Source organism: Alosa alosa, chromosome 4 (genome assembly GCF_017589495.1).
Source record: "Alosa alosa isolate M-15738 ecotype Scorff River chromosome 4, AALO_Geno_1.1, whole genome shotgun sequence".
In the NCBI taxonomy this organism is placed as follows: domain Eukaryota; kingdom Metazoa; phylum Chordata; class Actinopteri; order Clupeiformes; family Clupeidae; genus Alosa; species Alosa alosa.
Window position 1 is genome coordinate 26,179,848 of NC_063192.1, and position 16,009 is coordinate 26,195,856.

The window sequence follows — 16,009 nt, forward strand, 5'->3', positions numbered from 1 at the left end:
AAGAAGAGACAATGTATAACTTAAAATGATTGTTTATATTTATCTAGACCAACAATCATGTGAATTGTTCTTTTTTTAAAAAAAAAAGAAATGTCTTTACACTGTACATTACAAACTCCTCTATCCCAGCCTCCCGCCCCATTTTGTAAATAATTATCCATTTTCAACATTTCAACATCATTTAAGAAATCAAACAAGCATATTTCTTCAAAAGCCACAGGAGGGGTAACCTGACTCGCCAGATGAATTTCGTTCCGAGTGGAGCTACAGTAGGCGGAACGAAATTCATCTGGCGAGAGTCAGGTTACAGGATGGGGGCAGAGAAAGAGAAGAAAAACTCTTGGTCTAGCATTGGTCTGTCCAACAGAGGGCAAAGAAGAGAAGGTGAAAATCTGCTGGTCACTGCCAACGAGATGTTGAGCCATTCACTCCTCCACTCATCCATCCATCTGTCCGTTTATCCCCTCACTCACCCGAGGTCCTGCCACATGAGCTGCTAGCAGCAGGCCAGTGGGGCAAACAGAAGGAGGAGAGGAGAGCTCTGCTGACGCATCACTCAACAGACACCTCGTGACTCACCAATAAAGAATGAAATGCGAATGATTCACTAGTTAAGAGTACAAAAGCACATCCAACAACCCCTCCATAAAAGAATAGCGAAATTGCTCAGCTGCCAATAGATCTGGCCTTCCTCAAAGACAAAGGCAGTGACAGTGTCAGGGTTTGAATGGCCTTCACTAAGGCAGAGGGAGCACACTGCGGAGAGAAACCCAAGCTCAATAGCCTTTCCTCTTCAAATGGAGAGGAAACCGAAAAAATTAGGTGAAAAGAAAACTCACTGCAGCACTGTACACTCTTTTTTATGTCTGTTTCTTGTGTTTTCTAAACCACAATATTACAATATATGAAAATCAAATCAAATAATATATTCAAATAATTGTTTTACTACAAAAATAATGATACTGAACAAAAAAGAAACTCTAAAGTACTGTCTTGCTCCCAGCTTTAACATTAAGTGTATGTCTACAAGCATGAGGATGTCTTTTGGTAAACGTTTGTTTAAAAATACACTGTCATATGTTATTCCAAGTCAGGCCATATGATGCTCTAATGAAACTAGCAGTGGTTCAAACAATATGGAAGGTTATCTGAAAATCTTTTAAACAAAAAAATATAGAAGCAGTTAAAGTTAAGAAAAGACCAGTGTTGTTTTTTCTGTCTTTGTGTTTATTTTTTCATATGAATAATAATTGATATGTGCTCCTTGTAAAGAAACACAGACTAGGCCTGAAGCCTTAAGAAACCAACGAAACAATGTCCAAAAAAAGAGAGACTAGACTAGATTCCCATAATATTCAAGGCTGTTGTAATGGGAGAATAGAAAGGGGGAATCCCAACATAATGCGCGTAAAAAAAAAATCAAGAACCTGTACTTGTTTTCAGCAAAAATTAAATGAGCGATGGGGAATATCTTTTCCATGAGCGAGGTAAATAAAAAAGGAACAAGGTCATGATACAAACATAAGATTGGTGATAATGAAAAAATGTAATAATAAAAAAAACCCGCGAGTAAAACACACTCATGCACACACACACACTGAAGAAAAATGAAAGTGTGGTTGAATATATCCTCGAAAAAAAAAAACTATTGGTATATTACAAACACATGGATTTTATGTAGGGAAAAAGAATGGTAGCGAAGTGATCAAACTCAATGAAGGGAGGCAGGCGGGGGAGGGAGGAATAAAGTGGAGAGGGATAGGGAGGTGGGGAAGCATGCGGAAGTGCACTGCTCTACGGTAGCTCACTCCTAGTAGTCTACATCTGAGAGAAATGCCCCTGTCCTGAGGAGTCCCGGCCGGCCTTTCAGCCAGGTCCAACCCCCACTCCCCCCCCCCCACCCCCTCCCGGCATCAGCAGCAAGCCCAAGAGTGAGCAAGCGAGCAAGCACCGTCTTCAGGGGGGGAGTCCTCCTCTCTCCCCTGTCCATCTTTGTCCTGCAGGGGAAGGTGGTGGGATGAGTGGAACGCTGAGATGAGAGGGCCAGGCGGGATGGAAGGGACAATGGAGTAGAGGGAAGAGGGTTTCGTTTTTTTTTTTGTCTTTGTCTTTCCTTGTGTTTGCATGGGTAAGTGACTGTGAGACCTCTGTATGAGCAGATGCGTGTGTGTGTGTGTGTGTGTGTGCATGTGTACAGGAGGAGGCTATTGTCACTGTGGTGGTTTTTGGTGCTAAAGCAAGCTGTGTGACTTGGGTAAAGGTACACATGTGTAGGTGTGTGTCTGTCTGTGTGTGTGTGTCTGTGCCTGTGTGTGGGGGCTCAGGACGATGCCCCTGTCGGTGGTATTTATAAGGCCTGTGTCTTCAGCTCGATGGGCTCTCCCCTGGTGTCCTGCTGTCCCTCAGCCTCAGGGGGTCTGTTGCCCTTGAGCACGGCCAGCCTCTCGGCCAGTCCACGCATGCGGGGGAACAGCATGAAGTCGTAGAGCAGAGCGCCCATGGCCCCACCAATCATGGGACCTACCCAGTACACCTGGACCAGGACATGGAGGAGAGAGAGGACAAAAAGTTGAGTATTAAACGGCATGTGTCAATGCTCTCCAAAGCATGCTGTGGACATTTCAACTTGGGAAGTGAATTAAAAAGAGGAAGTTTTGGGCTGCTATTTTGAAAGTCTTACCCAGTGGTTTACAAAGTTTCTGACCATCACAGCAGGGGCAAAAGATCTGGCAGGGTTCATTCCAGCTCCAGTGTAGTACATCTGTAACGAAAAACAACAGCCTTCTCAGGAGACATCTGGTGCAACTCTTTAGCAGACTTGTAAGACTTTGTAAGACTTTATGAGCACAGCGTTGCTCAGCACTGATGGGGATCGATGTGTGTCACACACGGCGGATGACCTACCCCCAGGAGGTGACCCATGAGCACAGAGAAGCCAATGGCCAGGGCGGCGGAGCCCAGGCGGCCGTTCCTCCTCTCGTCTGTCACGGCGAAGATGCAGACGACCAATTGCATGGTGAGGAACACCTCCATGGTGGTGGCCATGCCCAGGCTTATGCCAGGCTGCAGCTGGATATGTGTCAGAGAGAAACAGGAAAGTGGGGTGACAAAGTGGGTAATATCCACCATCAGCAGTTTGGCACTTCCAGTGTAAAATATTTGTGAGCAGATTGTTCCCAGAAACACAAATTAGCAAAAAACACTGAGTGGACAATAGATGGGCGTGAAGAGACGGCAACAAAGAAAATCTCACTACAATCTAATTTTATCATCTGACCAAACCGTATCTTAAATATGCAGATACAATCATTCCTTTACTCCACCAAATAGGTGTTGGTAAATGAGTAGGATACAACCATGATTTGCACAATTTACTGTCAGTACCAGATTGTCCATCCTTATTTAGCCAGAACTCCTCATAACATTACACTGCATAACATTGCACCATAAAATGACTGATAAACTCTTCAATTTCCTTCTCCCATCACATTAGACCAAACAGAAGACAAAAAAGACGCTTCCACAGTCAGCTCTGCGAACCCAGTGTTGGGGTTTGCTTGTATGCATGACATGTACAAAAATCCAAACGGGTCCAAATGACCAATAATTGGCAATAGTCTAGAGAGCTGGTGTCCACTTACTGTGTTGAGAGCCAGGTTACCCCTCATGTTGTTGGGTGTGACCCCATATAGCACGGCAGCACCGGCCAGGGCTCCTAGGCACTGGGCGCAGATGTAGAAGACGGCGCGGAACAGGGACATCTGAGAGCCGATCAGGTAGGCGAAGGTGACGGCCGGGTTGATGTGTCCGCCGCTGATGTGGCCAATGGACTGGATGAGCGTGGCGGCCGCCAGCCCAAAGCAGAAGGCGATGTGGAGAACGTTGTGAGGCCCGGTGGTCCAGCGGAGGGCCGCTCCCAGGCCAAAGAACACAAAGAACATGGTGCCATAGAACTCGGCAAACACCGCCCGCCAGAACGTCATGGACCGGAACTCCCACATGGCTGCAGTTAGTCAAACAGTAGTCAAACGTAGGCAGGCAGGAGAAAAATATGCAAGCTGGAGGTATATGTTAAAAAAAAGGAGACTGGGAAAAGTAAAGCCCTCTGGAGAATGTGGACAAGCCCCCACAAAAAACGTTCTTGTCCTCCTCTTCTTCAGCGACAAAAATGACCCACTCTCAGACAGAAGCCACGAGCGACGGGGGGGGGGGACAGAGTGAAGCACCAGGTGTGACAAATGGAGACAGAGAAAACCTCTAAAGCTAAAGCCGCATCAGCCACTGCAGACCGCTCAACAGGGGACTGAGCGCAGGTCAGCTTTACTGCTCTGAAAAGGTCTGTGCCGCTGGCCCCTGAGAGCAGTTGCTGTGGTCATAGAGCCTTCAGGTGTGTTGTGTATGGAGCTTCGGGTCTGTCTCTGAGACACCTATGGGAGAAACCTCTAGCTCTGCTGCTGCCTCTGCTGCGGATGGTGACTTAGGAAAGGAACATGGACTGACAAAGGTTGAGCATGTCCTGCAGACATTCAGCCTCTCTGAGCGAGCTGGGGGACTCCACGGGGGTATTTATAACGCCCCTGGGGCCACGCTGACGCCATCACCCCTGCGGCTGCCCGGGGGGGAGGGCGCCCAGGACAATACAACAAATCAAAACAAAAATACTTAACCCTTCGGTCACCCACGCTCGAGCCCAACGCTGACCCCTAGTTCACCGTCAGGGACCGTGTCCATGTCCATCGAAACTGCGTGACATTGACTGTGCAGGATGTATGTGTGTGTGTGTGTGTGTGTGTGCGTTTTTTTTTGGGGGGGGGTGGGGTAGGAGTGTGCACTCTTAAACATTTTCTGGTGGGTTATGGTAGGTTGTATTCCAAATTTGGGAATGTAAGATCTGTCCTCAATAAACCATAGTTTTAAGTGTAGCATATTGGTGGTCACCTTCTCTGAGGACCATATTAATGGTCCTCACTGGGAACTGGTTTATGTGTAAAGTGTGTAAAAGTCTGAATTAATGAGTGCTGAAGACTCAAGCCCCCAGAGATGGACTTAAGGAACTTTTCCAGATGCTAAAATAGATCTTTAGGCTCTGTGCCTCCTGAGCTATATCAGGAAGTGATGCCAGGAGACACCAAGCTCACATGGTTCCACTTGAACCAACACAATGCACGCAAAAGGCAACAGCCTGCCCTTGGCGTGGATTAAGTGTTGTCCCCGGTGAGCTGTCTCACATGGAGAAAGAGGGGCCCCGGAAGGAAACCCAGCAGAGACAGTGATCAGCCAGAGCCATCGCTAAAACAACCGATTCTGCTCCAGCACTTCTACATCAGGGGCGGGGAGGGGGTTAAGCAACAGTTTCACAAAAAGGCAGGCCTGCATCAGTGAGCTCTATCTATTCATGTTTGAGACAGGAATCGATACAGTCAATTAAAGTTTTGAAGAATATGAAGTGGCCTTACATTCCATTCTCCTGCAATAACCATATTGCCATATAATTGCCAGTTTCATCAATGGCTGCATTGTATTATTGACTATTTATATATGGCAAATGATTGGTACCTAGGACCTTGATGCCATCTTACAAGATCATAGAAGCACACATGTAATTTAATGTAAAGGCCTGTCGGCAGTATATCTAGCTCTGCAGCTCTATTTGATGATAAGCTTTGCTTTGGTCTTGCACAATAATGGAGAGCCTCCCACCCCCACCCAAGCCTGCCACTAAAGCCCCATCCACACTTGACACGCACTCCGCCCCCATCCCCATCCTCATCATCCTCATCATCCCCATCCCCATCCTCATCATCCCCATCCCCATCCCCATCCCCATCCCCATCGCAGCAACTAAAATGGCACACAGTGGGCATTCCACACTAGCTCTAGGTCCTTTTCCCCCGGCTATTGCCGCAGCCACTCGAGGCAGTGCGAGTTTGTTCTGTGCAGAATTGATTAGGCAGAGGTTTTGCATTGTGACGGCTGGCGAGGCTAGCGGGCTGAGGCCAAATAAGCTCTGGAAAATCCATGTTTGGAGAGGAGGAGGGGACTGCAGGGCCCGGGCCATTGAGCCTCTTCATTGGAGCATCACAAGGCCGTGGCCGTGGCCGGCCGCTGAAAAGATACTGCTGTGCTCACGCTTTTTCACCCTTTTCAAGGGCAGCGCAACAAAATGCTGGCAGCAACAATTTCTGTTTGCTTTCTTTGATCTGTTTGTGTTACAGGGGCTTGCTCGAGAGTGCATTGAACTATCCCTCAATCCCTCGTCTTTTTCCCCTATTTACCAATTAAACATTACCATCATACATCTGGTGTCCTCTCTAGACTGGGGAAAAGCTGTGTGCATCAGAGAGAGTGTGCAGGTCTCTGCAGAAACTGCACTAATGTGTAGTACTGGAAGGCTTGATGTACTTGTACTTGTCTAGCCCTCGTCAGAATGATGTATCAGTAGAGAGACCAAATGATATGGTAGACAGGGACAGGCAAAATCGGACTAAGATGTGGAGGGGAAAATGCACAATAGTCTATTAAAAGCCCTGGGGGTAGGCCTATAATGTTACACAATAATCAGTCTTTAAGCAGGTTCATGTTTCATATTCCAGATAAGGCAACATATGGCCGTTCAAAGTCTCTCATCATATAGGCTTATGCCACCAATGAAAAGTGTGAATTTCAGTGTGCCCAGCAGGCAAGCACATAACCTACACTTTCATTCAAGTTCCACTTTTGTCAGATGGCGATTCCCTCATGACACTTTGGACTAAAATAGAACTCTGCCGATCGGAGAGTAAAGCAGACTAGGTCCAGAATTAACTAGTTGGGCAATTTGTGTGTGTCTATTGTGGGGCGGATTACAACTCTCTCCTGGCTTCCCCAGAGCTGGTAAGCCCCCTTTTGTGGGTGTAAACCTGCAGCGCGGGGACGGCTCACCAAACCCGCTTGCGTGGGGACTTTTCTATCATTGCTCCTGCAGACTGCTGACACCAACACAAGCTCCCGCCCACAAAAAAAAAAAAATCCAAACCAGAATCCCAACATGCCTCACACCTGTGAACCATAACTAGATCAGATGTGGAACTCAGAGATAGACTGGCCCCAGACACACCTTTATTTTTTAGAATGAAGATTCCCCCTGCCACTTGCAAAAGACAAATCGCCCCATATTATTTCATGTCTATTTTTGAGGCAGTAAAGACCACCTAATGCATCTTTGGCTGTAGCCTACATAGGATTTAGGACTCCTGATATCTGGTAGCTTGAATGACAAATGCAGCGTATTGTGAATCATGTATGGTTTTATGTTCCCACCAGAGCAGGAAATTCTTTCATGTCAATAACTCTCTCTGAATGTAGCCTAGCTGATGGCCACAAGCCAACGGACATCTTACATAACTCGGCTGGAATAATTTAGCGCCATCTTGTGGTGATTAAACACCATTCCCTCCAGTTGAGATATCTTCGACAGGGGGTCCATGACCCCTCAAGGGGCCCTCAGAGTTACTGCAGGGGGTCCAGCAAGTTATTTGCGCTTATGGTTTTCTGCCAAAAAAAAGAATTGCGCAAAGAGCAAATTGCGTAAAAATAGAAAGTGAATAAATATTAAAAGGGATTCCATTGCACTCCAGTCCTTCCCCAGGTGGTCGGAGCTCACAGAACAGGAGTGAGTCTGATGCAGACATTAGTCGTTTGCACATAGTAAAAAAAGTCTTAAAGTTATTAGTGGTCATTTTTTGAGTGCAGTCCTCTGAAGTGGCCGATTGTATTTGTCAATACTGAATGGCTTTTGTATCATCACAATGTTTACACATGGATTGGCTGCCGTACGCATTGTTGGCCCAATTTAATAAGCAGCACAATTTAGCAAAATATGTAATCAGTTATTTTTGGCAGACTGCTAGAACACTTATCTTGCTAAAATGTGGTTTCTGTCTTTAAAAATAACCAATTTATGCACCGCAGTGCAAGATGCAAGCCAAATATGCAACGCTATGGAATGTAGATTAGGGCATGAAGCATGTTCTTGCTAACGATCTTCTTTTTGTAGTAAACTGATTAATCCGGAGTTCCATCCCTCATTTCACACGTTGCTGTGAATCATGGTATACAGCATGTCCTATTGCAGGCATCCATAAATGTTATAAGAAAATAAAAGAAAAAGTACACCTCAAGTTTAAAAATAAGAAATTCGACACAAGTTTTCTTAGTTTGAGACAAGTTTATTAGAAATAGGTAGACAAAAAAATCCTCACTGCATTTAACTAAAATTCTTAACTCCGCTGAGACAGGTCAGCACAGGATACAGTAATAAGTGTAATCTTGCTTTGCTCACACTTGCATTGATATTCCGAGTGCAAATACAATTTTGGTCATCTATTGGTGTCATCCTTTTCTTGGTTTCTTTTGTTCTGCCCCGCTGTTTGACGCATGTCTTTAGCCATTTCATCTTATATTCATCATATATTGGAAGCAATCAGTGTTTTGATGCCTGCTACACTTTTAGGTGTTATGAAAACAGAACAGAGTCATAGCCATTAACTTGGAACCATTCAATAGTTTGTACAGACAGTAATATGTATTTGCAATTTATCTTATGTACATGGATTTACTTCAAGGGGTAGAGATACCCCTTTGTCAAAAGTGATTCAAGGGCGGTACCAATAGAACCTGACCAGCATACACACAAATCAAGCATTTTCATTCATGGCCTGGTACACCACGGAGCGATTGTGGACATCATCCACACTGAAGGAAATGACAGTCTCACTTGCAAAAAACAAATACCTTTCAATTCATAAATTAACAAAAAATAATTTACAGCCTGCATCACAGAGTAGGTGGGAAAGAGTGTTGAGGAGGGGCCATTAAAAAGTGAATTAAAATATTTTCTTTGCCAAAATTTTGACTCCATCAATTGCGAGACCAATGGCAAGCTCACAGAGTACGCACTCACTGATATGGAACAGAGAAGAGGGAGTAAGACTTGTGCAGGAGCCCACTGCAACCACTTTTGTTAAGTTTAATGGACAATAACTATGACCCCACAACACGCCATGGAAACTATATTGTCCGTGCGAATTTGAACAGATAGGCGCGGGAACTGCCAAGACTTCAGAGGCAGCCCTGCACATCAATACACAGTAAGCTCTGCCCCACGCAGATCTTCAAAAAGAGATAGAACAGCTGCTTAAAAAAAAAAAAATTGCAATGTTTCGGTTTCTTTTGTATATGGCTAACAATGGATACCCTAATCTTTTTTTTTTTTACCAATTGACATTATGTGACAGTCCTTGCTTCCAAGTATTACACAGACTTCATCATGACTTTCATTACTCCAGGTCAGGCATCTCTGCAGAGAAGAAAAGAACAATGTCATTTATGGAGTTTTGAACAGGCATCTGTGTATTCTGATCTGACTAAATAGTGTTTTGTGGAGCCATGTATGTTAGTTTGAGCTCACTGAGTCAGGGAACAGACGTACCATAAGCTAGTGATTATGTCTGAAATGGCAGACAGTAAAGATATTTGCAATTGAGAAGTATGCGTCTTACACACTGAGAATGGCTTGTTGGTGCACTCTTTGCCCACTGTGAATTATTGCTTTCTCACTCTGCAACCCACTAAACACCACTTTTATGAACATGGAGGTTCAGCAAACACAGTGTTTGCACAATCAGTTGCCATTTTATTTGAATGACTTATTGCAGTACTGCCTTTCCTAATGCAGAGTTAATACAAATGCAAACACTGCTCAACAACAACAAAAAAACATGCAGTAAACATGTATGCTTCATTTCCCCAAGTCATGGACACACAAATGGTGAATGAGTCCATTACATAAAAACAATTTTGTTAATGGAGTATTAACAAAAAATTGTTTGTTAATACTCCATTAACTGTACTGAAGGAAATTAACTATTTTAACTTCAACAACAGGAAGCTTCTCTGCATGTTCATACGAGGCCCCATCTTGGCTGTCTGGTGAATCTACAAATGAGATCTATGCACTCAGAACAGCAAAGTAACTTTGCTATCAGTGGCATCTTGGTTTGAATGTAACTGTATTATGCTGCTGGCTGGTGAACAGAATGACACTACGGTTCTGGACAACACAGTAAAAAGTAGGGTGTAAGAAAAATAAAAGATACACTTATTGCACAATATTTTATTTTGCAATACCCACTGTTTCCCCTACAGGTAGCAGTGTAGCGGTGCGCTTTCAATTGCCTTCATGTGCCACTGGTACACTTAATTCAGTCCTGCACCTCTAACTGTAAGGACATAATCCTAGCAGGATTTGTGGATCTGCGTTGAATATACAACAACTTTACCTGACCCATGCAAGTGGCATTCAAGTTTAGCATTTATATCGTTTATACTGTGTGCACTGGTGTCAGTGTAGATCTACACGTCACTGTGGTAGTTGAGGAAAAGTAAACAAAATGAAATTTTGTGAATGTTAGAGAAATAACTGGTCCTTTCCAGATTCAGGTCCAGACCATAGCAGGACCGAAGTTATAAGACAGGAACGGCAGGGCTAACGCCTTTCACCTCAACGTCAGGCTGGTAGAGGGGAACAGTCGAACACAAGATACAGCTGTAGTCCAGGGAGTTGCTGCTTTATTCAATGACCAACAATTCAAACTCTGCTTTAATCTGCAGCTTCCTTCTTCCAGCCTCTATCTGTTGATCAGCATTGTGTCACTCTCTCCTAGTCACTCTCTATGCATCACGTTATTTAGCCACACCACACCACCTTGCTATATGAATGTTGTTGACTTAATAGCTTTATTGCTGCTGTACCATTCCTTATACAATCACAATGTTTCTAAAATTAGATAAAATAGTCACAATATATCGTTGTACATATAGTATCGCAATATATGGAATCGTAACCCCTGTATAGTGATATATATTGCATCGTCAAACAGTGAAAATCATGATACGGTGAACTTACTTTCATCATCACTATCGGCAGAGTCCTCCTGTGGGGGTAGATTTCACAAAGACACTTAACATTGTTCACATTCCAAACACAGATGGATATGATGCAGAAAACGTGGTGTTGTGATGCATCATATCGTAATATTTCATATTTAAATTAGAAGGGCCTTACATCATCTGCAGGATCCACATCTGGTAGATCATCTTCCCCTCCCATGCTGTTCATCATCTGCAGGTGAAACCAACAAATCATTGACGAATATTCCTAACAATTCATTAACAAATATGAAAGTGAACTTAAAACATTAAGAATAAGAGCTCTCTCTGCTCTTCCTCTTCTCTGTCCAATGACATAAGAACTTGCATATCACATCTTGCATGAATAATAATTAGACTGGCATTGGCCAATTGACCGTTCGCAAAACCCTGCCCATTGAACGCAGATGAGCCAATGACAGTACAGTAGCTCCGTGCAGGCAGACATGGCCCGTCAACTTCACCTTATGGCTCCATAGAAATGTATTGGGAGCCTTGATTTTTGTCCGGTTTTATGAGATTTTATAGTGATACGAGTTGAAAAGGACAGTCAAATGACATATGTAGGATTAGCGCAACACCGATACACAGAAAAATGCCTTTCAATCTTGATTAAGTTTTCTGCAATTATGTTAAATTCTAGATTAAATTCTCGCCACTATTTTAAGCAAAGGGTTAACATTACTCCTTAGCAAACCATAACGAAACAGTGCTCCACCACATCTGTGGATTAAGCCACACAGTCAACTCAATGTAAGTAAGATAAATAAGGATGTTAATTGTTTTCAGCATTGCCAGCATTGTGTATAAAATGATTGTCACTTGGAGGAGACTTGTATATAACTAACGTTAGCATAGTTAGCTAACCGCTGCTAATAACGTGCTAGCTTCAACACGTCAGAGAAGCATGGGGCTGTGTGCACAGTAGTGTAACATTTATTCACCATAAAATAATAAAGTTGAAGTGGCCCTGCAATGTAGGCTAGGTTTCCGTTTTTTAGCAGCACCATGTTCCTTACATGACATGGCCCAGTGTCCTTGTAACATGCATGCAAGTCTATCTAGCAAAGCTAATATTAATATCAGTGAATCATTAAGCTTGTCACCCAACAAAGCTAGATATGATTTTTTATACATGTGTCTCCATGTCATACTGCAGTCTTTCAACAGACTGTAAATGATTGTAAATGAATTTAGGTCCGTGGCTCTCTAAAAGAGCCTCTTGTGCTGTAACTTTTACAGACAGTAAATTAACTACCATTGAATTTCTAGACAACTCCGGTCTGAGTTTGATGGGTGTAGTAATAATAACTAGGGGGCGTGGCTTTTGCGAACATTCAATTGTGGTGTGCAGTACTATTGAGTGTCAAAGTTTTAAGCTAATTTCTTCTCAAATAGTGGACATTCGGTTTGCATCACCACAGATATGACTAGGGGGAAGCAGTGAAGTCCGCACCTCTGAGAAGCGATCGTAATTGGAGAATTCTTCATCCGAGTCATCTTCCCAGTCTTTCCAGTTATTGAAGTCCACACTAAGCCAATTGAGCTGAGATACCAAAACAGATGGAGGTTTGTTTCAAAGTTATGTTTCTCTGTATGAATGTAATTCAAGGCAAAAGGGCAAGTCTGAAAACATTATATACAAGTTACATCTCAGATATGACATGCATATCTATCTGACCTTTGCCTTTTCTTTTGTTAATCGAGGCCATGACTTCCCAACCTCAGACTTCCGTAGACAACACAACACAGACCTGTCTGTGCGCTTGTGCTTTGAGTCCTAAAACGATATTCAAGTACAATTCAATGACAAAAATGAACAGACCCTGTAACCTGCAAACAAACAGCATTTAATCAATACATCAATTAACATCACAAACTTCTATTACATAACGGTAAAAAGGACACCCAACATGGTTGGATTGCCAATGTAGTATTTAGTACAGTAATATTGGCTATTTCCACAACAGGACATTATAAAATACTGCAATCATACTTACATTTGGGTCAATCGCCCCAAAGAGATCAACTTCATTTAGGTGTTTAGCGTTATCTGTTCCCCCAACACAGCTTCAAAAACAGAGTGAAACAAAAATATATTGATGATTACTGGCACACACGTTTAGTCAAAGGTATAGTTGATCAATAGCCTACTTACTGCACTTCATAACAACCGATGGAATAGAATAATATAGTGAAATAGGTTCAATAATACAAATGGATAGAACATTACGCAATATATCAAATGGATAACTGAAAACCAAAGCTTACCTGAAAATAAGTTTTGATGGCTCGAATTTTACTTGGAGATCTTTAGTGTCTTCTACACAAAATTCCACAAAGACTGCATCCCTTCTGTCATACCACTTAGCACTGGCTGACTGCCTGTTGAATAGCACAAGAGAGGGGGACAAAGTTTGAGTCAAGTTTGAATTTTTCTTTAGCCTACATGTTAAAGTCGATCTCAACTCATGCAAGATTTGGAGTCTGTTAGGATAGACACATAAAGGGGCTATACAGAAAGCCAAGACAACCCTATGAGCTTATATTATATTGGAATAGCATAACATAACCTACCACTGTAACAAGCTTCCAAAAACAATGCTTGCTGGGATGCATTTTACTCCAACAGAAAATGTTAAGTTGCTCCTCACAATGCTGATATGGGGTAAATTGTGGGGCAGCCGTGGCCTACTGGTTAGCGCTTCGGACTTATAACCGGAGGGTTGTCGGTTCGAACCCCGACCAGTAGGCACAGCTGAAGTGCCCTTGAGCAAGGCACCTAACTCCTCACTGCTCCCCGAGCGCCGCTGTTGTTGAAGGCAGCTCACTCCGCCGGGATTAGTGTGTGCTTCACCTCACTGTGTTCACTGTGTTTCACTAATTTACGGATTGGGATAAATGCAGAGACCAAATTTCCCTCACAGGATCAAAAGAGTATATACTTATACTTACTTAATACAACATGGACTGACTGCAAGGCAAAAAGCTTTAAAGGCATCTAACATTGACCATCTACATTCCAAAAGTCTGCTCATCTCCACTGACATGTACCCCCTGCTGGCGATGCTAGATGCACGTGAGGCATTTTTTTACGATTTAGCCAACAGTTGGCGTTACCAAGACAACAGCCACTAACCTAGCATGCCCAAAGATTCTAGAACGCTCTGCTCTAAAATCTTTGGGCATGACCAGAGAGGGTTGAAGCGGAGCAATCAAGGACCTTTGAGCATGATGACTATGCAAGATATAAACATAAGAATATACTGCTACGGCTACGCTACATAGTCAATCGTGCCGCAACACAATTCAAGACACGATCATACCAAAATCTCAATACATTTTAGTTCAAGGACATGCCCATGATCTTACCTTGTATGTTAACAAATGGCATAATACTACTTACAGTTACATGTCGAGAACATCAAGAGAACAAAACAAAGTGTGTTGCCTACCCAGTGTTTCTCTTGCAAGGGATGCAACAGACTGCAACTTACATGCATTGCAATATCCCAAAGAGGCTCACATTTCACCGGTTAGCTAGACATGTTAACGTGACGCTATTAATCTCACTGTTAGTGTAACTGGAAATACACAATCGGTTAACTACGTTTAACTGAAACCTAGCTGTAATAATAATCATCATCCTAGACATTGTTTTACAACTTCTTAGATAATGTTTAATAAGTGATGTTAAAAATGTAATTAAAATAGCAATAGGTATCTAACCGATAGCTTGCAGACCTGTTGTTTGCAAGGGTAACGTTAATCTTCTCTGGTCATAGCATAGTAACGTAATGCATGAATGCATGCTTGTTTGTCAATTCAAAACCAACTAATCTTGTAGACACTTTTGTGTAAGTGATGATTAAAACCACAACACACAAAATAACAAACAAGTAAGAAAACAAATGCTAACTCGATACAGCTTCGGACCCAGTCAATATCCTGCTGTTAGCTGGCGTTAACGTTAGCGTAAGTTGCCAGTAATGGTTTTTATCCACGTGATCAAATCGAATATTGCCCAGCTAAGTGTTGACAGAATTATTTCCATATACACAGAAAACGCAGTCACATGAAATGTTGTACTTGTACCAAATCCACTATCCATTAGGCAGCTATTAGTACATTAGTGGAAGGCATAATGAGTTCACTAAAAAGCGCTAGCCTACCTGGTTGCATGTAGCTAACGTTAGCTAATGTCACTTCAGAATGAGGGCCCAGCTCATAAGAATGTTCGGTTATATTTTTGTACCGTTTGCCGTCATACATGGGTTGAGTTACAGATATAGCTGCTATTGTACACCTCAAGCTGTTCAAACAAGTGATCGTAATATATTAATTAATTAGCAGTTATCATAAAGTTAAGTTAATTCCACGAAACTGGACAAAACCCGGCATTGGAGGATGTGAGTTAGCGTTAGCTTCAGTAAGCTAACATCATTTCAACCTCCTTTAATGTTCGCGACCCAACTTACATTTCTATCACTTTTCTCTTGTACTGCTTTTTTCCCGACTATTGTTGTGCCAGTTGAAGTCCTCTTCTGATAATCTCGTTACAGCGTGCCACAACTGTTAGTGTAGCAGGAAGGAAAGGTACCTGGTTGACGCTAAATGAAAACCACCAAGTCACTAGCCTCGCGTGTCTTTCCTATGGATCTCGCGCGGAATGACGCAGCTTTGCTCCGAGTCTCGCGCTCGACGTTTCTAGAGCCTGTGGTTCCACATGATGCTCAACCGACCTGTGTCACTCATAGGTCACTCCCATAGACAGTAAAAACAACTGAACAGAAACTTAACTTGGCTTCGATGTGAAAAGCCGTTCGAGAGTGTTTGGTTTGCTCAAGTAGAATGAAGTTGATAGTGCAGGCCAGTCTTAGTATTCGAGTCCATGACTCTAGTCCGAGTCTAGCTCAATTTAGGGACTTGTGACTTAACTTGGACTTGAGCTCTGATTAGGGGGATTCAACTTTCTGATATGTTTTCAAACCGGAATTATGCATATGTCATCATGGTTAAAAACGTATCAGAGCTAATCACG

General features: G+C 43.0%; 2 protein-coding genes across 4 annotated transcripts; both read right to left on the reverse strand.

Annotated features, from left to right (window-relative positions):
* Window positions 1-1,913: 1,913 nt before the first annotated feature.
* mipa (major intrinsic protein of lens fiber a) lies at window positions 1,914-4,523 on the reverse strand. The gene is made up of 4 exons (XM_048240535.1): window positions 3,642-4,523; window positions 2,905-3,069; window positions 2,681-2,761; window positions 1,914-2,533 (listed from the first exon to the last, which is right to left on the reverse strand). The coding sequence occupies exons 1-4, from the start codon at window positions 3,999-4,001 to the stop codon at window positions 2,348-2,350; spliced, it is 792 nt and encodes a 263-aa protein (XP_048096492.1). The 5' UTR covers window positions 4,002-4,523; the 3' UTR covers window positions 1,914-2,347.
* A 3,663-nt stretch (window positions 4,524-8,186) lies between these two features.
* On the reverse strand, window positions 8,187-15,648 carry LOC125293815 (prostaglandin E synthase 3-like). Of its 3 annotated transcripts, none has more exons than XM_048241947.1 (8): window positions 13,924-14,037; window positions 13,240-13,353; window positions 12,969-13,038; window positions 12,650-12,748; window positions 12,425-12,514; window positions 11,105-11,161; window positions 10,946-10,973; window positions 8,187-9,337 (listed from the first exon to the last, which is right to left on the reverse strand). In XM_048241947.1, exons 1-8 carry the CDS (start codon window positions 14,016-14,018, stop codon window positions 9,318-9,320), a joined length of 573 nt encoding a protein of 190 aa, XP_048097904.1. In that variant the 5' UTR covers window positions 14,019-14,037; the 3' UTR covers window positions 8,187-9,317. The 3 variants fall into 3 exon arrangements, with proteins under 3 accessions (XP_048097904.1, XP_048097905.1, XP_048097903.1); XM_048241948.1 differs by lacking the exon at window positions 13,924-14,037 and adding an exon at window positions 15,447-15,648 and having other exon boundaries at window positions 9,234-10,671; XM_048241946.1 differs by having other exon boundaries at window positions 9,234-10,671; window positions 13,924-14,042.
* Window positions 15,649-16,009: the final 361 nt, after the last annotated feature.

Coding starts and splice junctions, on each gene's coding strand:
- LOC125293815 (XM_048241946.1), bottom strand. CDS start 14,018: ATGTCAGTGGAGATGAGCAGACTTTTGGAATGTAGATGGTCAATGTTA. Junction 11,162..12,424: donor ATTACGATCGCTTCTCAGAG/GTGCGGACTTCA, acceptor TTTCACCTGCAG/ATGATGAACAGCATGGGAGG. Junction 10,672..10,945: donor TGCCGATAGTGATGATGAAA/GTAAGTTCACCG, acceptor GCTGATCAACAG/ATAGAGGCTGGAAGAAGGAA.
- mipa (XM_048240535.1), bottom strand. CDS start 4,001: ATGTGGGAGTTCCGGTCCATGACGTTCTGGCGGGCGGTGTTTGCCGAG. Junction 3,070..3,641: donor GTAACCTGGCTCTCAACACA/GTAAGTGGACAC, acceptor ACACATATCCAG/CTGCAGCCTGGCATAAGCCT. Junction 2,762..2,904: donor TCATGGGTCACCTCCTGGGG/GTAGGTCATCCG, acceptor TTTTCGTTACAG/ATGTACTACACTGGAGCTGG.